This window comes from Salvelinus fontinalis, chromosome 2, assembly GCF_029448725.1.
Source record: "Salvelinus fontinalis isolate EN_2023a chromosome 2, ASM2944872v1, whole genome shotgun sequence".
In the NCBI taxonomy this organism is placed as follows: domain Eukaryota; kingdom Metazoa; phylum Chordata; class Actinopteri; order Salmoniformes; family Salmonidae; genus Salvelinus; species Salvelinus fontinalis.
This window is the reverse complement of record NC_074666.1, coordinates 96,487,871-96,513,576: the sequence shown is the minus strand read 5'-3', so window position 1 is coordinate 96,513,576 and position 25,706 is coordinate 96,487,871. Positions and strand designations below refer to the sequence as shown.

At 42.7% G+C, this 25,706-nt stretch overlaps 1 protein-coding gene across 2 annotated transcripts in view; it reads right to left on the bottom strand.

Moving 5' to 3' along the window:
* LOC129868404 (NLR family CARD domain-containing protein 3-like) overlaps positions 1–25,706 on the bottom strand; it is a 52,269-nt gene that overhangs the window by 2,981 nt on the left and 23,582 nt on the right. The window contains exons 3-7 of one of the 2 annotated variants that reach the window (XM_055942358.1): positions 6,384–6,500; positions 6,032–6,116; positions 5,680–5,902; positions 1,862–3,650; positions 1,408–1,581 (exon numbers count right to left, since the gene is read on the bottom strand). In XM_055942358.1, the coding sequence (XP_055798333.1) occupies positions 1,408–1,581; positions 1,862–3,650; positions 5,680–5,902; positions 6,032–6,116; positions 6,384–6,500 (2,388 nt within the window). The remainder of the gene's footprint in view (positions 1–1,407; positions 1,582–1,861; positions 3,651–5,679; positions 5,903–6,031; positions 6,117–6,383; positions 6,501–25,706) is intronic. The other variant, XM_055942367.1, reaches the window with a different exon arrangement.

Below are 25,706 nucleotides of genomic sequence, written 5' to 3'. Positions count from 1 at the left end.
TTTATGTATCTAGTCCCCCCATTTGAAGAAGTCATAAATATTCTGATCAAATAACTCATAGTGTATTAAAGTAGTCAAAAATGTAGTATTTGGTCCCAAACTCATTGGTTGCATTTGCAGTTTATTTTGGTTGTGTTTTGGGTTGTGTTTTGCCCAATAGTAACTGAACTGTGGATGATGACTGGAGTCATTTTCTGTCTAAGTGAGTAGATAACACGTTTCTAAACAATACTAAATTAAACCTGATTATGCCTTAATTAATACAAATCATAAATAAATAATGAATAATAACACTAAGAGTTGGTTTAAACAGATCTGAATCAGGAAACTAAGAGATGGTTTAAACAGATCTGAATCAGGAAACTAAGAGTTAATTTGAACATATCTGAATCAGGAAACTAAGAGATGGTTTAAACAGATCTGAATCAGGAAACTAAGAGTTGGTTTGAACAGATCTGAATCAGGACACTAAGAGTTTATTTAGCTTTTTGGCCATCAAGGGAAATTCTATGTCTGGCGCAAACCCAACACCTCTCATCACCCCGAGAACACCATCCCCACAGTGAAGCATGGTGGTGGCAGCATCATGCTGTGGGGATGTTTTTCATCGGCAGGGACTGGGAAACTGGTTAGAATTGAAGGAATGATGGATGGCGCTAAATACAGGGAAATTATGGAGGGAAACCTGTTTCAGTCTTCCAGAGATTTTGAGACTGCTAAAGCAACACTCGAGTGGTTAAAAGGTAAAAATGTAAATGTCTTGTAATGGTCAAGTCAAAGCATAGACCTCAATCCAATTGAGAATCTGTGGAATGACTTACAGATTGTGGTACACCAGCGGAGCCCATCCAACTTGAAGGAGCTGGAGCAGTTTTGCCTTGAAAAATGGTCAAACATCCCAGTGGCGAAATGTGCCAAGCTTATAGAGACAAGCCCCAACAGACTTGCAGCTGTAATTGCTGCAAAAGGTGGCTCTACAAAGTATTGACTTTGGGGGGGGGGGGGGTGAATAGTTATGTACACTCAAGTTATTTTATTTTTTATTTATTGGTTGTTTAACAGTAAAAAATATTTTGCATCTTCAAAGTGGTAGGCATGTTGTGTAAATCAACTGATACAAACCCCCAAAACATCTATTTTAATTACAGGTTTTAAGGCAACAAAATAGGAAAAATGCCAAGGGGGTAAAAACTTTTGCAAGCCACTGTACATACATAAATATGTATGTGAAAGGTGACATTCTGTACTGTCATCTAATACGAAACATTATATCTCAAATCCAACACCAAATGTAAAACTGTAAGCTTTACTGTCCAAACACATATGGTGTGGACTATGTGTGTCTGGTAAACACATGTGGATCTGGTGAACAGTTATCACTTGCTGACCAACTACAGGAATACTGACCTCAGAGTCTCCAGTTTACAGCGGGGATTCCCCAGTCCAGCAGAGAGCAGCTTCACTCCTGAATCCTTCAGGTCATTGTTACTCAGATCCAGCTCTCTCAGGTGTGAGGGGTTTGACTCCAGAGCTGAGACCAGAGAAGCACAGCCTTCCTCTGTGACTCCACAGCCTGACAGCCTGACAAAGAGATCATCATGACACAAACACACTGTTAATTTAACACCAGTAGTGTAGAAGGACAATGTCAGATGCATGTAGTTAATTCTCCCAAACATATAGATTAATCTTCTGTCTTCTAGAACTGTACGGTCATTTTGTTATACTAATGTAAACATCAATGCATTTATTCAATATGTTTTTCAACATAAAATTATATAAGGATTATGTACATTATTTTCTCTAAACTGAATAATGCTTCCTGATGATTAGTTCTTATATGTCATTTTTATTTACTCACAGAACAGCTCTGGAGGCTTTGACCACTGGCAGCAGCCTCCGAAGACCTTCCTCTGATCTGGAATATTTCTTCAGGTCAAATACATCCAGCTCCTTTTCTGAAGTCAGCAACACAAAGACCAATGCTGACCACTGTGCAGGTGACAGGTTGGGTTTTGAGAGACTTCCTGAGTTCAGGTAGCTTTGGATCTCCTCCACTAGAGAATGGTCATTCAGTTCATTCAGACAGTGGAACAGATTGATGCTCCTCTCTGGTGAGAGATTCTCCCCGATCTTCTTCTTGATGTACTTCACTGTTTCTTCATGGCTCTGTGGGCTGCTTTTTGTCTTTGTCAGTAGACCTTGTAAGTGCTTCTGATTGGACTCCAGTGAGAGGCCCAGAAGGAAGCGGAGGACAAGGTCCAGGTTTCCCGTCTCACTTTGTAAGGCTTTATCCACAGCACTCTTGTAGAAAGTAACTTTACGCCTTTGTTTGATCCTCACGGAAAAGTTCCTGGATGTTGATTGCCGTTCGGCCATTAGATTCTCATTGTTGTTGATGAATGAGAGGAACACATATACAGCAGCCAGAAACTCCTGAATGCTCAGATGAACAAAGCAGTACACCCTGTCCTGGTACAGCACACATTCCTCTTTAAAGAGCTGTGTGCACAATCCTGAGTACACTGAGGCTTCACTGACATCAATGCCAGCCTCTTTCAGGTCTTCGTCATAGAAAATCAGATTGCCCTTCACAAGCTGTTGAAAAGCCAGTTTTCCCAGTGACAGAATGCTCTCTTTATTCCAGTGTGGACCTGTCTCTTCTTTCCCAAGATACTTTTCATTCTTCTGTTTGGTATGAAACTCCACAAGGTGTGTGTACATCTCAGTCAGAGTCTTGGGCATCTCTTCTCTCTTATGTTTCAGCATGTGTTCAAGGACTGTTGCAGAAATCCAACAGAAGACTGGAATGTGGCACATGATGTGGAGGCTCCTTGATGTCTTTATGTGTGAGATGATTCTGCTGGCAAGGTCCTCATCACTGAATCTCTTCCTGAAGTACTCCTCCTTCTGTGGGTCATTGAACCCTCGTACCTCTGTCACCTGGTCAACACACCCTGAAGGGATCTTATTGGCTGCTGCAGGTCGGGTAGTTATCCAGAGGAGAGCAGAGGGAAGCAGATTTCCCTTGATGAGATTTGTCAGCAGAACATCCACTGAGGTTGACTCTGTGACGTCCCAACAGATCGTGTTCTTCTGGAAGTCTAGGGGCAGTCGACACTCATCCAGACCATCAAAGATGAACAGAACTTTGTACTTGTTGTAGTTGGAGATTCTTGATTGTTTGGTTTCCATTGAGAAGTGATTGAGAAGTTCAATGAAAGTGTTTTCCCCTTTCATCAAATTCAGCTCCCGGAAAGGGAATGAAAATACAAATTGGACATCCTGATTTGCTTTTCCTTCAGCCCAGTCCAGAATGAACTTCTGCACAGAGAATGTTTTTCCAATGCCAGCGACTCCCTTTGTCAGCACAGTTCTGATAAGTTTGTCTTGTCCAGTTAAGGGTTTGAAGATGTCGTTACATTTGACTGCAGTCTCTGGTCTTGCTTGTTTCCTGGTTGTTGTCTCAATCTGTCTCAGCTCATGTTCATTATTGACCTCTCCTGTTCCACCCTCTGTGATGTAGAGCTCTGTGTAGATCTTATTGAGAAGTGTTGGGTTTCCTTGTTGAGCGATCCCCTCAAATACACATTGAAACTTCTTCTTTAGATTAGATTTGAGTTCACGTTGGCAAATCACAGCAAGCTCATCTGAATGAAGAAGTAACAGAGAGGATATTAATATTACATCTGTTTTAATGACTACAGTATTGCAGGACTGTTAAGTGTAAATGTTGTCATAATGCATTACAGACTGGTGTGACTGATTATATTATTATTGGTATTATTGATGGTATTATTAATGTTGTCTCTCTCTCTAAATGAATCACCACAACACATCCCTGCTGCTACTTGATGAGGTCGCTAGGTGTTGTGTTAAGGCTAGAGGTCGACCGATTAATCGGAATGGCTGATTAATTAGGGCCGATTTCAAGTTTTCATAACAATCGGAAATCGGTATTTTTGGACACTGATTTTTTCTTCTTTTTTCTTCTTTATTTAACAAGTCAGTTAAGAACACATTCTTATTTTCAATGACTGCCTCGTTCAGGGGAGTAACGACAGACTTTCACCTTGTCAGCTCAGGGGATCCAATCTTGCAACCTTCAGGTTAACTAGTCCAACGCAATAACGACCTGCCTCTCTCTCATTGCACTCCACAAGGAGACTGCCTGTTACGCGAATGCAGTAAGCCAAGGTAAGTTGCTAGCTAGTATTAAACTTATCTTATAAAAAACAATAAATCAATCATAACCACTAGTTAACTACACATGGTTGATGATATTACTAGATATTATCTAGCGTGTCCTGCTAGATAATATATATAATCTGACTGAGCATACAAGCATCTAAGTATCTAAGTATCTGACTGAGTGGTGGTAGGCAGAAGCAGGCGCGTAAACATTCATTCAAACAGCACTTTCGTGCGTTTTGCCAGCAGCTCTTCGTTGTGCGTCAAGCATCGCGCTGTTTATGACTTCAAGCCTATCAACTCCCGAGATGAGGCTGGTGTAACCGAAGTGAAATGGCTAGCTAGTTAGCATGCGCTAATAGCGTTACAAACGTCACTCGCTCTGAGACTTGGAGTGGTTATTTCCCTTGCTCTGCATGTGTAACGCTGCTTCGAGGGTGGCTGTTGTCGTTGTGTTCCTGGTTCGAGCCCAGGGAGAAGCGAGGAGAGGCACGGAAGCTATACTGTTACACTGGCAATACTAAAGTCCCTATAAGAACATCCAATAGTCAAAGGTTAATGAAATACAAATGGTATAGAGGGAAATAGTCCTATAATTCCTATAATAACTACAACCTAAAACTTTTATCTGGGAATATTGAAGACTCATGTTAAAAGGAACCACCAGCTTTCATATGTTCTCATGTTCTGAGCCAGGAACTGAAACAATAGCTTTCTTACATGGCACATATTGCACTTTTACTTTCTTCTCCAACTGTCACGTTCCTGACCTGTTTTCCTTTGTCATGTATTTGTTTTAGTTGGTCAGGGCGTGAGTTGGGTGGGATGGTCGAGGTTTGATTTTCTATGTTGGGATTTTGTGTTCGGCCTGGTATGATTCTCAATCAGAGACAGCTGTCAATCGTTGTCCCTGATTGTGAATCATACTTAGGCAGCCTGGGTTTCACTTGTGTTTTGTGGGTGTTTGTTTCCTGTCTCTGTGATTGTCTGCACCAGATAGGTCTGTCTCGGTTTTTGCACATTTGTTATTTTGTATTGTTGTTTGTAGTGTTTCACTTGTTCTTTATTAAACATGTTTAACACTAGCCGCGCTGCACTTTGGTCCTCTCCTTCACCTATGGAAGAAAACCGTTACACCAACACTTTGTTTTTGCATTATTTAAACCAAATTGAACATGTTTCATTATTTATTTGAGGCTAAATTGATTTTATTGATGTATTATATTAAGTTAAAATAAGTGTTCATTCAGTATTGTTGTAATTGTCATTATTACAAATACATTTTTTAAAAATTGGCCGATTAATCTGTATTGGCTTTTTTGGTCTTCCAATAATCGGTATAGGTATCTGCGTTGAAAAATCATAATCAGTCGACCTCTAGTTAGGCTGCTACAATATCATTGAGCTACACAGCTACTTTAGCTGTACTTTAGCTACAGCTTTTAAATGTTATAAAACAGCATTCAACATGAGGCAGACAGCTCTTACATTTCTCCAGTGTGTCAGCAAGCTCCTTCTGGTTCATTTTCCTCAGGACGTGCAGTGTGATCTTCAGAGCCCCCTCTCTGGCACTGCTCTCCTGCTTGTCATCTTCAGTGTCCACCACTTCCTGCTTCTGACTCTCAAAGCCTTCTGGGAGTTCTGGACTAAGAATCCTCTTAAACATCTTCAGCTCGTTCTTCACAAATGTCATAATTTTCTCTTCAAGCAACTGAAATAAATCAAGTAAATAAGTTAAGCAAGAGAAGAAATGCTTTCTCATTAACACATTAATGAATGATTGACAGATCAACTTTACTTGAGGTAAACAAAAACAAATGTACATAACAGGACCACATACACTGAATATGGAGGCCAGGTCTGTTTGATGTCTCTGGGAAGACTGACCACTGAGAATCTCTGACTCTGATCTCTCCTGTTGGTTTCTGTGGACAAAACATGAGATTACATCTCCTCATCCAGGGAGCACACACACACACACACACACACACACACACACACACACACACACACACACACACAGGGAGGGAATGTTGTGTTTGTTTAATCTTGTTTTAGGACTATGAAAATGGACAAAAGGATTAGCCTATGGATAATGAAAACAGTAAAAATAAATGGGAAAATGGGAGAGGAGAAATGACTCGAGACAGTGTTGTTTAACTCACTGACCATGACCCATGAGTTCTTCTTACCTTTGTTCAGTAGAAAAGTCTCCCTCTCTAAATGATATAGGTTGCTCTATAGACCGGTCACTCTTCATGGACACACAGCTGGGTACAGGGGAGGCTGGTCTCTCCTGCTTGATTGGGCTTCAACACAACAGAGACAAACATTACATCTCTCATCTACTCTGAGCTCAGATTGGGAAACAGAAGAAGAGTTTCATTCCAAAACGCTTTATATCAATTTTCAGAAATGTTAGTAAATTAGCTTTTATTGTTTAAAGCATTTCTGAAAGAGATTGGTGTGTTTTTCCACGATCTAATCATGGCATGGGATTGGTCAATGACAGACATGTATTTGTTTAAAAATCATTTGATGTTTTCATTTCAGAGAGTCAAATAATCATGTTTTTTTTTCTCGCAAAATGCTATATATTTGCCTCACTCTCAAATGTGACCGACCGTAATAATGAGGCTTTAAGGAGTACCAGTACTAAGTCAATGTGCAGGGATACCAGGTAGTTGAGGTAATAATGAGGCTATAAGGAGTAGCAGTACTGAGTCAATGTGCAGGGGTACCAGGTAGTTGAGGTAATAATGAGACTATAAGGAGAACCAGTACTGAGTCAATGTGCAGGGGTACCAGGTAGTTGAGGTAATAATGAGACTATAAGGAGTACCAGTACTGAGTCAATGTGCAGGGGTACCAGGTAGTTGAGGTAATAATGAGACTATAAGGAGAACCAGTACTGAGTCAATGTGCAGGGTACCAGGTAGTTGAGGTAATAATTTTGCTGTAAGGAGTACCAGTACTGAGTCAATGTGCAGAGGTACCAGGTAGTTGAGGTAATAATGAGACTATAAGGAGTACCAGTACTGACTCAATGTGCAGGGTAACAGGTAGTTGAGGTAATAATGAGGCTATAAGGAGTACCAGTACTGAGTCAATGTGCAGGGGTACCAGGTAGTTGAGGTAATAATGAGACTATAAGGAGTACCAGTACTGAGTCAATGTGCAGGGTACCAGGTAGTTGAGGTAATAATGAGAGTATAAGGAGTACCAGTACTGAGTCAATGTGCAGGGGTACCAGGTAGTTGAGGTAATAATGAGACTATAAGGAGTACCAGCACTGAGTCAGTGTGCAGGGTACCAGGTAGTTGAGGTAATAATGAGAGTATAAGGAGTACCAGTACTGAGTCAATGTGCAGGGGTACCAGGTAGTTGAGGTAATAATGAGACTATAAGGAGTACCAGTACTGAGTCAATGTGCAGGGGTACCAGGTAGTGGAGGTAGTAATCAGGCTATAAGGAGTACCAGTACTGAGTCAATGTGCAGGGGTACCAGGTAGTTGAGGTAATAATGAGACTATAAGGAGTACCAGTACTGAGTCAATGTGCAGGGGTACCAGGTAGTTGAGGTAATAATGAGACTATAAGGAGTACCAGTACTGAGTCAATGTGCAGGGTATCAGGTAGTTGAGGTAATAATGAGACTATAAGGAGTACCAGTACTGAGTCAATGTGCAGGGGTACCAGGTAGTTGAGGTAATAATGAGACTATAAGGAGTACCAGTACTGAGTCAATGTGCAGGGGTACCAGGTAGTTGAGGTAATAATGAGACTATAAGGAGTACCAGTACTGAGTCAATGTGCAGGGCTACAAGGTAGTTGAGGTAATAATGAGGCTATAAGGAGTACCAGTACTGAGTCAATGTGCAGGGTACCAGGTAGTTGAGGTAATAATGAGGCTATAAGGAGTACCAGTACTGAGTCAATGTGCAGGGGTACCAGGTAGTTGAGGTAATAATCAGGCTATAAGGAGTACCATTACTGAGTCAATGTGCAGGGGTACCAGGTAGTTGAGGTAATAATGAGACTATAAGGAGTACCAGTACTGAGTTAATGTGCAGGGGAACCAGGTAGTTGAGGTAATAATGAGACTATAAGGAGTACCAGTACTGAGTCAATGTGCAGGGGTACCAGGTAGTTGAGGTAATAATGAGACTATAAGGAGTACCAGTACTGAGTCAATGTGCAGGGGAACCAGGTAGTTGAGGTAATAATGAGACTATAAGGAGTACCAGTACTGAGTCAATGTGCAGGGGTACCAGGTAGTTGAGGTAATAATGAGACTATAAGGAGTACCAGTACTGAGTCAATGTGCAGGGTACCAGGTAGTTGAGGTAATAATGAGAGTATAAGGAGTACCAGTACTGAGTCAATGTGCAGGGGTACCAGGTAGTTGAGGTAATAATGAGACTATAAGGAGTACCAGTACTGAGTCAGTGTGCAGGGTACCAGGTAGTTGAGGTAATAATGAGAGTATAAGGAGTACCAGTACTGAGTCAATGTGTAGGTGTACCAGGTAGTTGAGGTAATAATGAGACTATAAGGAGTACCAGTACTGAGTCAATGTGCAGGGGTACCAGGTAGTTGAGGTAATAATGAGGCTATAAGGAGTACCAGTACTGAGTCAATGTGCAGGGGTACCAGGTAGTTGAGGTAATAATGACACTATAAGGAGTACCAGTACTGAGTCAATGTGCAGGGGTACCAGGTAGTTGAGGTAATAATGAGACTATAAGGAGTACCAGTACTGAGTCAATGTGCAGGGTACCAGGTAGTTGAGGTAATAATGAGAGTATAAGGAGTACCAGTACTGAGTCAATGTGCAGGGGTACCAGGTAGTTGAGGTAATAATGAGACTATAAGGAGTACCAGTACTGAGTCAGTGTGCAGGGGTACCAGGTAGTTGAGGTAATAATGAGACTATAAGGAGTACCAGTACTGAGTCAATGTGCAGGGGTACCAGGTAGTGGAGGTAATAATCAGGCTATAAGGAGTACCAGTACTGAGTCAATGTGCAGGGGTACCAGGTAGTTGAGGTAATAATGAGACTATAAGGAGAACCAGTACTGAGTCAATGTGCAGGGGTACCAGGTAGTTGAGGTAATAATGAGACTATAAGGAGTAACAGTACTGAGTCAATGTGCAGGGGTACCAGGTAGTTGAGGTAATAATGAGACTATAAGGAGAACCAGTACTGAGTCAATGTGCAGGGTACCAGGTAGTTGAGGTAATAATTTTGCTGTAAGGAGTACCAGTACTGAGTAAATGTGCAGAGGTACCAGGTAGTTGAGGTAATAATGAGACTATAAGGAGTACCAGTACTGACTCAATGTGCAGGGTAACAGGTAGTTGAGGTAATAATGAGGCTATAAGGAGTACCAGTACTGAGTCAATGTGCAGGGGTACCAGGTAGTTGAGGTAATAATGAGACTATAAGGAGTACCAGTACTGAGTCAATGTGCAGGGTACCAGGTAGTTGAGGTAATAATGAGAGTATAAGGAGTACCAGTACTGAGTCAATGTGCAGGGGTACCAGGTAGTTGAGGTAATAATGAGACTATAAGGAGTACCAGTACTGAGTCAGTGTGCAGGGTACCAGGTAGTTGAGGTAATAATGAGAGTATAAGGAGTACCAGTACTGAGTCAATGTGTAGGGGTACCAGGTAGTTGAGGTAATAATGAGAGTATAAGGAGTACCAGTACTGAGTCAATGTGCAGGGGTACCAGGTAGTTGAGGTAATAATGAGACTATAAGGAGTACCAGTACTGAGTCAATGTGCAGGGGTACCAGGTAGTGGAGGTAGTAATCAGGCTATAAGGAGTACCAGTACTGAGTCAATGTGCAGGGGTACCAGGTAGTTGAGGTAATAATGAGACTATAAGGAGTACCAGTACTGAGTCAATGTGCAGGGGTACCAGGTAGTTGAGGTAATAATGAGACTATAAGGAGTACCAGTACTGAGTCAATGTGCAGGGTATCAGGTAGTTGAGGTAATAATGAGACTATAAGGAGTACCAGTACTGAGTCAATGTGCAGGGGTACCAGGTAGTTGAGGTAATAATGAGACTATAAGGAGTACCAGTACTGAGTCAATGTGCAGGGGTACCAGGTAGTTGAGGTAATAATGAGACTATAAGGAGTACCAGTACTGAGTCAATGTGCAGGGCTATCAGGTAGTTGAGGTAATAATGAGGCTATAAGGAGTACCAGTACTGAGTCAATGTGCAGGGTACCAGGTAGTTGAGGTAATAATGAGGCTATAAGGAGTACCAGTACTGAGTCAATGTGCAGGGGTACCAGGTAGTTGAGGTAATAATCAGGCTATAAGGAGTACCATTACTGAGTCAATGTGCAGGGGTACCAGGTAGTTGAGGTAATAAAGAGACTATAAGGAGTACCAGTACTGAGTTAATGTGCAGGGGAACCAGGTAGTTGAGGTAATAATGAGACTATAAGGAGTACCAGTACTGAGTCAATGTGCAGGGGTACCAGGTAGTTGAGGTAATAATGAGACTATAAGGAGTACCAGTACTGAGTCAATGTGCAGGGGAACCAGGTAGTTGAGGTAATAATGAGACTATAAGGAGTACCAGTACTGAGTCAATGTGCAGGGGTACCAGGTAGTTGAGGTAATAATGAGACTATAAGGAGTACCAGTACTGAGTCAATGTGCAGGGTACCAGGTAGTTGAGGTAATAATGAGAGTATAAGGAGTACCAGTACTGAGTCAGTGTGCAGGGTACCAGGTAGTTGAGGTAATAATGAGAGTATAAGGAGTACCAGTACTGAGTCAATGTGTAGGGGTACCAGGTAGTTGAGGTAATAATGACACTATAAGGAGTACCAGTACTGAGTCAATGTGCAGGGGTACCAGGTAGTTGAGGTAATAATGAGACTATAAGGAGTACCAGTACTGAGTCAATGTGCAGGGGTACCAGGTAGTGGAGGTAATAATCAGGCTATAAGGAGTACCAGTACTGAGTCAATGTGCAGGGGTACCAGGTAGTTGAGGTAATAATGAGACTATAAGGAGTACCAGTACTGAGTCAATGTGCAGGGGTACCAGGTAGTTGAGGTAATAATGAGACTATAAGGAGTACCAGTACTGAGTCAATGTGCAGGGCTACCAGGTAGTTGAGGTAATAATGAGGCTATAAGGAGTACCAGTACTGAGTCAATGTGCAGGGTACCAGGTAGTTGAGGTAATAATGAGGCTATAAGGAGTACCAGTACTGAGTCAATGTGCAGGGGTACCAGGTAGTTGAGGTAATAATCAGGCTATAAGGAGTACCATTACTGAGTCAATGTGCAGGGGTACCAGGTAGTTGAGGTAATAATGAGACTATAAGGAGTACCAGTACTGAGTTAATGTGCAGGGGAACCAGGTAGTTGAGGTAATAATGAGACTATAAGGAGTACCAGTACTGAGTCAATGTGCAGGGGTACCAGGTAGTTGAGGTAATAATGAGACTATAAGGAGTACCAGTACTGAGTCAATGTGCAGGGGTACCAGGTAGTTGAGGTAATAATGAGACTATAAGGAGTACCAGTACTGAGTCAATGTGCAGGGGTACCAGGTAGTTTAGGTAATAATGAGACTATAAGGAGTACCAGTACTGAGTCAATGTGCAGGGGTACTAGGTAGTTGAGGTAATAATGAGACTATAAGGAGTACCAGTACTGAGTCAATGTGCAGGGTACCAGGTAGTTGAGGTAATAATGAGACTATAAGGAGTAACAGTACTGAGTCAATGTGTAGGGGTACCAGGTAGTTGAGGTAATAATGAGACTATAAGGAGTACCAGTACTTAGTCAATGTGCAGGGGTACCAAGTAGTTGAGGTAATAATGAGACTATAAGGAGTACCAGTACTGAGTCAATGTGCAGGGGTACCAGGTAGTTGAGGTAATAATGAGACTATAAGGAGTACCAGTACTGAGTCAATGTGCAGGGGTACCAGGTAGTTGAGGTAATAATGAGACTATAAGGAGTACCAGTACTGAGTCAATGTGCAGGGGTACCAGGTAGTTGAGGTAATAATGAGACTATAAGGAGTACCAGTACTGAGTCAATGTGCAGGGGAACCAGGTAGTTGAGGTAATAATGAGACTATAAGGAGTACCAGTACTGAGTCAATGTGCAGGGGTACCAGGTAGTTGAGGTAATAATGAGACTATAAGGAGTACCAGTACTGAGTCAATGTGCAGGGGTACCAGGTAGTTGAGGTAATAATGAGACTATAAGGAGTACCAGTACTGAGTCAATGTGCAGGGTACCAGGTAGTTGAGGTAATAATTTTGCTGTAAGGAGTACCAGTACTGAGTCAATGTGCAGAGGTACTAGGTAGTTGAGGTAATAATGAGACTATAAGGAGTACCAGTACTGACTCAATGTGCAGGGTAACAGGTAGTTGAGGTAATAATGAGGCTATAAGGAGTACCAGTACTGAGTCAATGTGCAGGGGTACCAGGTAGTTGAGGTAATAATGAGACTATAAGGAGTACCAGTACTGAGTCAATGTGCAGGGGTACCAGGTAGTTGAGGTAATAATGAGACTATAAGGAGAACCAGTACTGAGTCAATGTGCAGGGTACCAGGTAGTTGAGGTAATAATTTTGCTGTAAGGAGTACCAGTACTGAGTCAATGTGCAGAGGTACCAGGTAGTTGAGGTAATAATGAGACTATAAGGAGTACCAGTACTGACTCAATGTGCAGGGTAACAGGTAGTTGAGGTAATAATGAGGCTATAAGGAGTACCAGTACTGAGTCAATGTGCAGGGGTACCAGGTAGTTGAGGTAATAATGAGACTATAAGGAGTACCAGTACTGAGTCAATGTGCAGGGTACCAGGTAGTTGAGGTAATAATGAGAGTATAAGGAGTACCAGTACTGAGTCAATGTGCAGGGGTACCAGGTAGTTGAGGTAATAATGAGACTATAAGGAGTACCAGTACTGAGTCAGTGTGCAGGGTACCAGGTAGTTGAGGTAATAATGAGAGTATAAGGAGTACCAGTACTGAGTCAATGTGTAGGGGTACCAGGTAGTTGAGGTAATAATGAGAGTATAAGGAGTACCAGTACTGAGTCAATGTGCAGGGGTACCAGGTAGTTGAGGTAATAATGAGACTATAAGGAGTACCAGTACTGAGTCAATGTGCAGGGGTACCAGGTAGTGGAGGTAGTAATCAGGCTATAAGGAGTACCAGTACTGAGTCAATGTGCAGGGGTACCAGGTAGTTGAGGTAATAATGAGACTATAAGGAGTACCAGTACTGAGTCAATGTGCAGGGGTACCAGGTAGTTGAGGTAATAATGAGACTATAAGGAGTACCAGTACTGAGTCAATGTGCAGGGTATCAGGTAGTTGAGGTAATAATGAGACTATAAGGAGTACCAGTACTGAGTCAATGTGCAGGGGTACCAGGTAGTTGAGGTAATAATGAGACTATAAGGAGTACCAGTACTGAGTCAATGTGCAGGGGTACCAGGTAGTTGAGGTAATAATGAGACTATAAGGAGTACCAGTACTGAGTCAATGTGCAGGGCTACCAGGTAGTTGAGGTAATAATGAGGCTATAAGGAGTACCAGTACTGAGTCAATGTGCAGGGTACCAGGTAGTTGAGGTAATAATGAGGCTATAAGGAGTACCAGTACTGAGTCAATGTGCAGGGGTACCAGGTAGTTGAGGTAATAATCAGGCTATAAGGAGTACCATTACTGAGTCAATGTGCAGGGGTACCAGGTAGTTGAGGTAATAATGAGACTATAAGGAGTACCAGTACTGAGTCAATGTGCAGGGGAACCAGGTAGTTGAGGTAATAATGAGACTATAAGGAGTACCAGTACTGAGTCAATGTGCAGGGGTACCAGGTAGTTGAGGTAATAATGAGACTATAAGGAGTACCAGTACTGAGTCAATGTGCAGGGTACCAGGTAGTTGAGGTAATAATGAGAGTATAAGGAGTACCAGTACTGAGTCAATGTGCAGGGGTACCAGGTAGTTGAGGTAATAATGAGACTATAAGGAGTACCAGTACTGAGTCAATGTGCAGGGGTACCAGGTAGTGGAGGTAATAATCAGGCTATAAGGAGTACCAGTACTGAGTCAATGTGCAGGGGTACCAGGTAGTTGAGGTAATAATGAGACTATAAGGAGAACCAGTACTGAGTCAATGTGCAGGGGTACCAGGTAGTTGAGGTAATAATGAGACTATAAGGAGTAACAGTACTGAGTCAATGTGCAGGGGTACCAGGTAGTTGAGGTAATAATGAGACTATAAGGAGAACCAGTACTGAGTCAATGTGCAGGGTACCAGGTAGTTGAGGTAATAATTTTGCTGTAAGGAGTACCAGTACTGAGTAAATGTGCAGAGGTACCAGGTAGTTGAGGTAATAATGAGACTATAAGGAGTACCAGTACTGACTCAATGTGCAGGGTAACAGGTAGTTGAGGTAATAATGAGGCTATAAGGAGTACCAGTACTGAGTCAATGTGCAGGGGTACCAGGTAGTTGAGGTAATAATGAGACTATAAGGAGTACCAGTACTGAGTCAATGTGCAGGGTACCAGGTAGTTGAGGTAATAATGAGAGTATAAGGAGTACCAGTACTGAGTCAATGTGCAGGGGTACCAGGTAGTTGAGGTAATAATGAGACTATAAGGAGTACCAGTACTGAGTCAGTGTGCAGGGTACCAGGTAGTTGAGGTAATAATGAGAGTATAAGGAGTACCAGTACTGAGTCAATGTGTAGGGGTACCAGGTAGTTGAGGTAATAATGAGAGTATAAGGAGTACCAGTACTGAGTCAATGTGCAGGGGTACCAGGTAGTTGAGGTAATAATGAGACTATAAGGAGTACCAGTACTGAGTCAATGTGCAGGGGTACCAGGTAGTGGAGGTAGTAATCAGGCTATAAGGAGTACCAGTACTGAGTCAATGTGCAGGGGTACCAGGTAGTTGAGGTAATAATGAGACTATAAGGAGTACCAGTACTGAGTCAATGTGCAGGGGTACCAGGTAGTTGAGGTAATAATGAGACTATAAGGAGTACCAGTACTGAGTCAATGTGCAGGGTATCAGGTAGTTGAGGTAATAATGAGACTATAAGGAGTACCAGTACTGAGTCAATGTGCAGGGGTACCAGGTAGTTGAGGTAATAATGAGACTATAAGGAGTACCAGTACTGAGTCAATGTGCAGGGGTACCAGGTAGTTGAGGTAATAATGAGACTATAAGGAGTACCAGTACTGAGTCAATGTGCAGGGCTACCAGGTAGTTGAGGTAATAATGAGGCTATAAGGAGTACCAGTACTGAGTCAATGTGCAGGGTACCAGGTAGTTGAGGTAATAATGAGGCTATAAGGAGTACCAGTACTGAGTCAATGTGCAGGGGTACCAGGTAGTTGAGGTAATAATCAGGCTATAAGGAGTACCATTACTGAGTCAATGTGCAGGGGTACCAGGTAGTTGAGGTAATAAAGAGACTATAAGGAGTACCAGTACTGAGTTAATGTGCAGGGGAACCAGGTAGTTGAGGTAATAATGAGACTATAAGGAGTACCAGTACTGAGTCAATGTGCAGGGTACCAGGTAGTTGAGGTAATAATGAGACTATAAGGAGTAACAGTACTGAGTCAATGTGTAGGGGTACCAGGTAGTTGAGGTAATAATGAGACTATAAGGAGTACCAGTACTTAGTCAATGTGCAGGGGTACCAAGTAGTTGAGGTAATAATGAGACTATAAGGAGTACCAGTACTGAGTCAATGTGCAGGGGTACCAGGTAGTTGAGGTAATAATGAGACTATAAGGAGTACCAGTACTGAGTCAATGTGCAGGGGTACCAGGTAGTTGAGGTAATAATGAGACTATAAGGAGTACCAGTACTGAGTCAATGTGCAGGGGTACCAGGTAGTTGAGGTAATAATGAGACTATAAGGAGTACCAGTACTGAGTCAATGTGCAGGGGAACCAGGTAGTTGAGGTAATAATGAGACTATAAGGAGTACCAGTACTGAGTCAATGTGCAGGGGTACCAGGTAGTTGAGGTAATAATGAGACTATAAGGAGTACCAGTACTGAGTCAATGTGCAGGGGTACCAGGTAGTTGAGGTAATAATGAGACTATAAGGAGTACCAGTACTGAGTCAATGTGCAGGGTACCAGGTAGTTGAGGTAATAATTTTGCTGTAAGGAGTACCAGTACTGAGTCAATGTGCAGAGGTACTAGGTAGTTGAGGTAATAATGAGACTATAAGGAGTACCAGTACTGACTCAATGTGCAGGGTAACAGGTAGTTGAGGTAATAATGAGGCTATAAGGAGTACCAGTACTGAGTCAAATATGCAGGGGTACCAGGTAGTTGAGGTAATAATGAGACTATAAGGAGTACCAGTACTGAGTCAATGTGCAGGGTACCAGGTAGTTGAGGTAATAATGAGAGTATAAGGAGTACCAGTACTGAGTCAATGTGCAGGGGTACCAGGTAGTTGAGGTAATAATGAGACTATAAGGAGTACCAGTACTGAGTCAGTGTGCAGGGTACCAGGTAGTTGAGGTAATAATGAGAGTATAAGGAGTACCAGTACTGAGTCAATGTGTAGGGGTACCAGGTAGTTGAGGTAATAATGACACTATAAGGAGTACCAGTACTGAGTCAATGTGCAGGGGTACCAGGTAGTTGAGGTAATAATGAGACTATAAGGAGTACCAGTACTGAGTCAATGTGCAGGGGTACCAGGTAGTGGAGGTAATAATCAGGCTATAAGGAGTACCAGTACTGAGTCAATGTGCAGGGGTACCAGGTAGTTGAGGTAATAATGAGACTATAAGGAGTACCAGTACTGAGTCAATGTGCAGGGGTACCACGTAGTTGAGGTAATAATGAGACTATAAGGAGTACCAGTACTGAGTCATTGTGCAGGGTATCAGGTAGTTGAGGTAATAATGAGACTATAAGGAGTACCAGTACTGAGTCAATGTGCAGGGGTACCAGGTAGTTGAGGTAATAATGAGACTATAAGGAGTACCAGTACTGAGTCAATGTGCAGGGGTACCAGGTAGTTGAGGTAATAATGAGACTATAAGGAGTACCAGTACTGAGTCAATGTGCAGGGCTACCAGGTAGTTGAGGTAATAATGAGGCTATAAGGAGTACCAGTACTGAGTCAATGTGCAGGGTACCAGGTAGTTGAGGTAATAATGAGGCTATAAGGAGTACCAGAACTGAGTCAATGTGCAGGGGTACCAGGTAGTTGAGGTAATAATCAGGCTATAAGGAGTACCATTACTGAGTCAATGTGCAGGGGTACCAGGTAGTTGAGGTAATAATGAGACTATAAGGAGTACCAGTACTGAGTTAATGTGCAGGGGTACCAGGTAGTTGAGGTAATAATGAGACTATAAGGAGTACCAGTACTGAGTCAATGTGCAGGGGTACCAGGTAGTTGAGGTAATAATGAGACTATAAGGAGTACCAGTACTGAGTCAATGTGCAGGGGTACCAGGTAGTTTAGGTAATAATGAGACTATAAGGAGTACCAGTACTGAGTCAATGTGCAGGGGTACTAGGTAGTTGAGGTAATAATGAGACTATAAGGAGTACCAGTACTGAGTCAATGTGCAGGGTACCAGGTAGTTGAGGTAATAATGAGACTATAAGGAGTAACAGTACTGAGTCAATGTGTAGGGGTACCAGGTAGTTGAGGTAATAATGAGACTATAAGGAGTACCAGGACTTAGTCAATGTGCAGGGGTACCAAGTAGTTGAGGTAATAATGAGACTATAAGGAGTACCAGTACTGAGTCAATGTGTAGGGGTACCAGGTAGTTGAGGTAATAATGAGACTATAAGGAGTACCAGTACTGAGTCAATGTGCAGGGGTACCAGGTAGTTGAGGTAATAATGAGACTATAAGGAGTACCAGTACTGAGTCAATGTGCAGGGGTACCAGGTAGTGGAGGTAATAATCAGGCTATAAGGAGTACCAGTACTGAGTCAATGTGCAGGGGTACCAGGTAGTTGAGGTAATAATGAGACTATAAGGAGTACCAGTACTGAGTCAATGTGCAGGGGTACCAGGTAGTTGAGGTAATAATGAGACTATAAGGAGTACCAGTACTGAGTCAATGTGCAGGGTATCAGGTAGTTGAGGTAATAATGAGACTATAAGGAGTACCAGTACTGAGTCAATGTGCAGGGGTACCAGGTAGTTGAGGTAATAATGAGACTATAAAGAGTACCAGTACTGAGTCAATGTGCAGGGGTACCAGGTAGTTGAGGTAATAATGAGACTATAAGGAGTACCAGTACTGAGTCAATGTGCAGGGGAACCAGGTAGTTGAGGTAATAATGAGACTATAAGGAGTACCAGTACTGAGTCAATGTGCAGGGGAACCAGGTAGTTGAGGTAATAATGAGACTATAAGGAGTACCAGTACTGAGTCAATGTGCAGGGGAACCAGGTAGTTGAGGTAATAATGAGACTATAAGGAGTACCAGTACTGAGTCAATGTGCAGGGGAACCAGGTAGTTGAGGTAATAATGAGACTATAAGGAGTACCAGTACTGAGTCAATGTGCAGGGCTACCAGGTAGTTGAGTTAATAATGAGACTATAAGGAGAACCAGTACTGAGTCAATGTGCAGGGGTACCAGGTAGTTGAGGTAATAATGAGACTATAAGGACTACCAGTACTGAGTCAATGTGTAGGGGTACCAGGTAGTTGAGGTAATAGTGATACAATAAGGAGTACCAGTACTGAGTCAATGTGCAGGGTACCAGGTAGTTGAGGTAATAATGAGACTATAAGGAGTACCAGTACTGAGTCAATGTGCAGGGGTACCAGGTAGTGGAGGTAATAATCAGGCTATAAGGAGTACCAGTACTGAGTCAATGTGCAGGGGTACCAGGTAGTTGAGGTAATAATGAGACTATAAGGAGTACCAGTACTGAGTCAATGTGCAGGGGTACCAGGTAGTTGAGGTAATAATGAGACTATAAGGAGTACCAGTACTGAGTCAATGTGCAGGGTATCAGGTAGTTGAGGTAATAATGAGACTATAAGGAGTACCAGTACTGAGTCAATGTGCAGGGGTACCAGGTAGTTGAGGTAATAATGAGACTATAAGGAGTACCAGTACTGAGTCAATGTGCAGGGCTACCAGGTAGTTGAGGTAATAATGAGGCTATAAGGAGTACCAGTACTGAGTCAATGTGCAGGGTACCAGGTAGTTGAGGTAATAATGAGGCTATAAGGAGTACCAGTACTGAGTCAATGTGCAGGGGTACCAGGTAGTTGAGGTAATAATCAGGCTATAAGGAGTACCATTACTGAGTCAATGTGCAGGGGTACCAGGTAGTTGAGGTAATAATGAGACTATAAGGAGTACCAGTACTGAGTTAATGTGCAGGGGAACCAGGTAGTTGAGGTAATAATGAGACTATAAGGAGTACCAGTACTGGGTCAATGTGCAGGGGTACCAGGTAGTTGAGGTAATAATGAGACTATAAGGAGTACCAGTACTGAGTCAATGTGCAGGGGTACCAGGTAGTTGAGGTAATAATGAGACTATAAGGAGTACCAGTACTGAGTCAATGTGCAGGGGAACCAGGTAGTTGAGATAATAATGAGACTATAAGGAGTACCAGTACTGAGTCAATGTGCAGGGGAACCAGGTAGTTGAGGTAATAATGAGACTATAAGGAGTACCAGTACTGAGTCAATGTGCAGGGGAACCAGGTAGTTGAGGTAATAATGAGACTATAAGTAGCACCAGTACTGAGTCAATGTGCAGGGCTACCAGGTAGTTGAGGTAATAATGAGACTATAAGGAGTACCAGTACTGAGTCAATGTGCAGGGGTACCAGGTAGTTGAGGTAATAATGAGACTATAAGGACTACCAGTACTGAGTCAATGTGTAGGGGTACCAGGTAGTTGAGGTAATAGTGAGACAATAAGGAGTACCAGTACTGAGTCAATGTGCAGGGTACCAGGTAGTTGAGGTAATAATGAGACTGTAAGGAGTACCAGTACTGAGTCAATGTGCAGGGGTACCAGGTAGTTGAGGTAATAATGAGGCTATAAGGAGTACCAGTACTGAGTCAATGTGCAGGGGTACCAGGTAGTTGAGGTAATAATGAGACTATAAGGAGTACCAGTACTGAGTCAATGTGCAGGGGTACCAGGTAGTTGAGGTAATAATGAGACTATAAGGAGTACCAGTACTGAGTCAATGTGCAGGGGTACCAGGTAGTTGAGGTAATAATGAGACTATAAGGAGTACCAGTACTGAGTCAATGTGCAGGGGTACCAGGTAGTTGAGGTAATAATGAGACTATAAGGAGTACCAGTACTGAGTCAATGTGCAGGGTACCAGGTAGTTGAGGTAATAATGAGACTATAAGGAGTAACAGTACTGAGTCAATGTGTAGGGGTACCAGGTAGTTGAGGTAATAATGAGACTATAAGGAGTACCAGTACTGAGTCAATGTGCAGGGGTACCAAGTAGTTGAGGTAATAATTAGACTATAAGGAGTACCAGTACTGAGTCAATGTGCAGGGGTACCAGGTAGTTGAGGTAATAATGACACTATAAGGAGTACCAGTACTGAGTCAATGTGCAGGGGTACCAAGTAGTTGAGGTAATAATGAGACTATAAGGAGTACCAGTACTGAGTCAATGTGCAGGGGTACCAGGTAGTTGAGGTAATAATGAGACTATAAGGAGTACCAGTACTGAGTCAATGTGCAGGGGTACCAGGTAGTGGAGGTAATAATCAGGCTATAAGGAGTACCAGTACTGAGTCAATGTGCAGGGGTACCAGGTAGTTGAGGTAATAATGAGACTATAAGGAGTACCAGTACTGAGTCAATGTGCAGGGGTACCAGGTAGTTGAGGTAATAGTGAGACAATAAGGAGTACCAGTACTGAGTCAATGTGCAGGGTACCAGGTAGTTGAGGTAATAATGAGACTATAAGGAGTACCAGTACTGAGTCAATGTGCAGGGGTACCAGGTAGTTGAGGTAATAATGAGGCTATAAGGAGTACCAGTACTGAGTCAATGTGCAGGGGTACCAGGTAGTTGAGGTAATAATGAGACTATAAGGAGTACCAGTACTGAGTCAATGTGCAGGGGTACCAGGTAGTTGAGGTAATAATGAGACTATAAGGAGTACCAGTACTGAGTCAATGTGCAGGGGTACCAGGTAGTTGAGGTAATAATGAGACTATAAGGAGTACCAGTACTGAGTCAATGTGCAGGGGTACCAGGTAGTTGAGGTAATAATGAGACTATAAGGAGTACCAGTACTGAGTCAATGTGCAGGGTACCAGGTAGTTGAGGTAATAATGAGACTATAAGGAGTAACAGTACTGAGTCAATGTGTAGGGGTACCAGGTAGTTGAGGTAATAATGAGACTATAAGGAGTACCAGTACTGAGTCAATGTGCAGGGTATCAGGTAGTTGAGGTAATAATAAGACTATAAGGAGTACCAGTACTGAGTCAATGTGCAGGGGTACCAGGTAGTTGAGGTAATAATGAGACTATAAGGAGTACCAGTACTGAGTCAATGTGCAGGGCTACCAGGTAGTTGAGGTAATAATGAGGCTATAAGGAGTACCAGTACTGAGTCAATGTGCAGGGTACCAGGTAGTTGAGGTAATAATGAGGCTATAAGGAGTACCAGTACTGAGTCAATGTGCAGGGGTACCAGGTAGTTGAGGTAATAATCAGGCTATAAGGAGTACCATTACTGAGTCAATGTGCAGGGGTACCAGGTAGTTGAGGTAATAATGAGACTATAAGGAGTACCAGTACTGAGTTAATGTGCAGGGGAACCAGGTAGTTGAGGTAATAATGAGACTATAAGGAGTACCAGTACTGAGTCAATGTGCAGGGGTACCAGGTAGTTGAGGTAATAATGAGACTATAAGGAGTACCAGTACTGAGTCAATGTGCAGGGTACCAGGTAGTTGAGGTAACAATGAGACTATAAGGAGTAACAGTACTGAGTCAATGTGTAGGGGTACCAGGTAGTTGAGGTAATAATGAGACTATAAGGAGTACCAGTACTGAGTCAATGTGCAGGGGTACCAAGTAGTTGAGGTAATAATGAGACTATAAGGAGTACCAGTACTGAGTCAATGTGCAGGGGTACCAGGTAGTTGAGGTAATAATGACACTATAAGGAGTACCAGTACTGAGTCAATGTGCAGGGGTACCAAGTAGTTGAGGTAATAATGAGACTATAAGGAGTACCAGTACTGAGTCAATGTGCAGGGGTACCAGGTAGTTGAGGTAATAATGAGACTATAAGGAGTACCAGTACTGAGTCAATGTGCATGGGTACCAGGTAGTTGAGGTAATAATGAGACTATAAGGAGTACCAGTACTGAGTCAATGTGCAGGGGTACCAGGTAGTTGAGGTAATAATGAGACTATAAGGAGTACCAGTACTGAGTCAATGTGCAGGGGTACCAGGTAGTTGAGGTAATAATGAGACTATAAGGAGTACCAGTACTGAGTCAATGTGCAGGGGTCCCAGGTAGTTGAGGTAATAATGAGACTATAAGGAGTACCAGTACTGAGTCAATGTGCAGGGGTACCAGGTAGTTGAGGTAATAATGAGACTATAAGGAGTACCAGTACTGAGTCAATGTGCAGGGGTACCAGGTAGTTGAGGTAATAATGAGACTATAAGGAGTACCAGTACTGAGTCAATGTGCAGGGGTACCAGGTAGTTGAGGTAATAATGAGACTATAAGGAGTACCAGTACTGAGTCAATTTGCAGGGGTACCAGGTAGTTGAGGTAATAATGAGACTATAAGGAGTACCAGTACTGAGTCAATGTGCAGGGGTACCAGGTAGTTGAGGTAATAATGAGACTATAAGGAGTACCAGTACTGAGTCAATGTGCAGGGTACCAGGTAGTTGAGGTAATAATGAGACTATAAGGAGTACCAGTACTGAGTCAATGTGCAGGGGTACCAGGTAGTTGAGGTAATAATGAGACTATAAGGAGTACCAGTACTGAGTCAATGTGCAGGGGAACCAGGTAGTTGAGGTAAATAATGAGACTATAAGGAGTACCAGTACTGAGTCAATGTGCAGGGGAACCAGGTAGTTGAGGTAATAATGAGACTATAAGGAGTACCAGTACTGAGTCAATGTGCAGGGGAACCAGGTAGTTGAGGTAATAATGAGACTATAAGGAGTACCAGTACTGAGTCAATGTGCAGGGGAACCAGGTAGTTGAGGTAATAATGAGACTATAAGGATTACCAGTACTGAGTCAATGTGCAGGGCTACCAGGTAGTTGAGGTAATAATGAGACTATAAGGAGTACCAGTACTGAGTCAATGTGCAGGGGTACCAGGTAGTTGAGGTAATAATGAGACTATAAGGACTACCAGTACTGAGTCAATGTGTAGGGGTACCAGGTAGTTGAGGTAATAGTGAGACAATAAGGAGTACCAGTACTGAGTCAATGTGCAGGGGTACCAGGTAGTTGAGGTAATAATGAGACTATAAGGAGTACCAGTACTGAGTCAATGTGCAGGGTACCAGGTAGTTGAGGTAATAATGAGACTATAAGGAGTACCAGTACTGAGTCAATGTGCAGGGGTACCAGGTAGTTGAGGTAATAATGAGGCTATAAGGAGTACCAGTACTGAGTCAATGTGCAGGGGTACCAGGTAGTTGAGGTAATAGTGAGACAATAAGGAGTACCAGTACTGAGTCAATGTGCAGGGGTACCAGGTAGTTGAGGTAATAATGAGACTATAAGGAGTACCAGTACTGAGTCAATGTGCAGGGGTACCAGGTAGTTGAGGTAATAATGAGACTATAAGGAGTACCAGTACTGAGTCAATGTGCAGGGGTACCAGGTAGTTGAGGTAATAATGAGACTATAAGGAGTACCAGTACTGAGTCAATGTGTAGGGGTACCAGGTAGTTGAGGTAATAATGAGACTATAAGGAGTACCAGTACTGAGTCAATGTGCAGGGGTACCAAGTAGTTGAGGTAATAATGAGACTATAAGGAGTACCAGTACTGAGCCATGTGCAGGGGTACCAGGTAGTTGAGGTAATAATGACACTATAAGGAGTACCAGTACTGAGTCAATGTGCAGGGGTACCAAGTAGTTGAGGTAATAATGAGACTATAAGGAGTACCAGTACTGAGTCAATGTGCAGGGGTACCAGGTAGTTGAGGTAATAATGAGACTATAAGGAGTACCAGTACTGAGTCAATGTGCATGGGTACCAGGTAGTTGAGGTAATAATGAGACTATAAGGAGTACCAGTACTGAGTCAATGTGCAGGGGTACCAGGTAGTTGAGGTAATAATGAGACTATAATGAGTACCAGTACTGAGTCAATGTGCAGGGGTACCAGGTAGTTGAGGTAATAATGAGACTATAAGGAGTACCAGTACTGAGTCAATGTGCAGGGGTCCCAGGTAGTTGAGGTAATAATGAGACTATAAGGAGTACCAGTACTGAGTCAATGTGCAGGGGTACCAGGTAGTTGAGGTAATAATGAGACTATAAGGAGTACCAGTACTGAGTCAATGTGCAGGGGTACCAGGTAGTTGAGGTAATAATGAGACTATAAAGAGTACCAGTACTGAGTCAATGTGCAGGGGTACCAGGTAGTTGAGGTAATAATGAGACTATAAGGAGTACCAGTACTGAGTCAATTTGCAGGGGTACCAGGTAGTTGAGGTAATAATGAGACTATAAGGAGTACCAGTACTGAGTCAATGTGCAGGGGTACCAGGTAGTTGAGGTAATAATGAGACTATAAGGAGTACCAGTACTGAGTCAATGTGCAGGGTACCAGGTAGTTGAGGTAATAATGAGACTATAAGGAGTACCAGTACTGAGTCAATGTGCAGGGGTACCAGGTAGTTGAGGTAATAATGAGACTATAAGGAGTACCAGTACTGAGTCAATGTGCAGGGGAACCAGGTAGTTGAGGTAATAATGAGACTATAAGGAGTACCAGTACTGAGTCAATGTGCAGGGGAACCAGGTAGTTGAGGTAATAATGAGACTATAAGGAGTACCAGTACTGAGTCAATGTGCAGGGGAACCAGGTAGTTGAGGTAATAATGAGACTATAAGGAGTACCAGTACTGAGTCAATGTGCAGGGGAACCAGGTAGTTGAGGTAATAATGAGACTATAAGGATTACCAGTACTGAGTCAATGTGCAGGGCTACCAGGTAGTTGAGGTAATAATGAGACTATAAGGAGTACCAGTACTGAGTCAATGTGCAGGGGTACCAGGTAGTTGAGGTAATAATGAGACTATAAGGACTACCAGTACTGAGTCAATGTGTAGGGGTACCAGGTAGTTGAGGTAATAGTGAGACAATAAGGAGTACCAGTACTGAGTCAATGTGCAGGGGTACCAGGTAGTTGAGGTAATAATGAGACTATAAGGAGTACCAGTACTGAGTCAATGTGCAGGGGTACCAGGTAGTTGAGG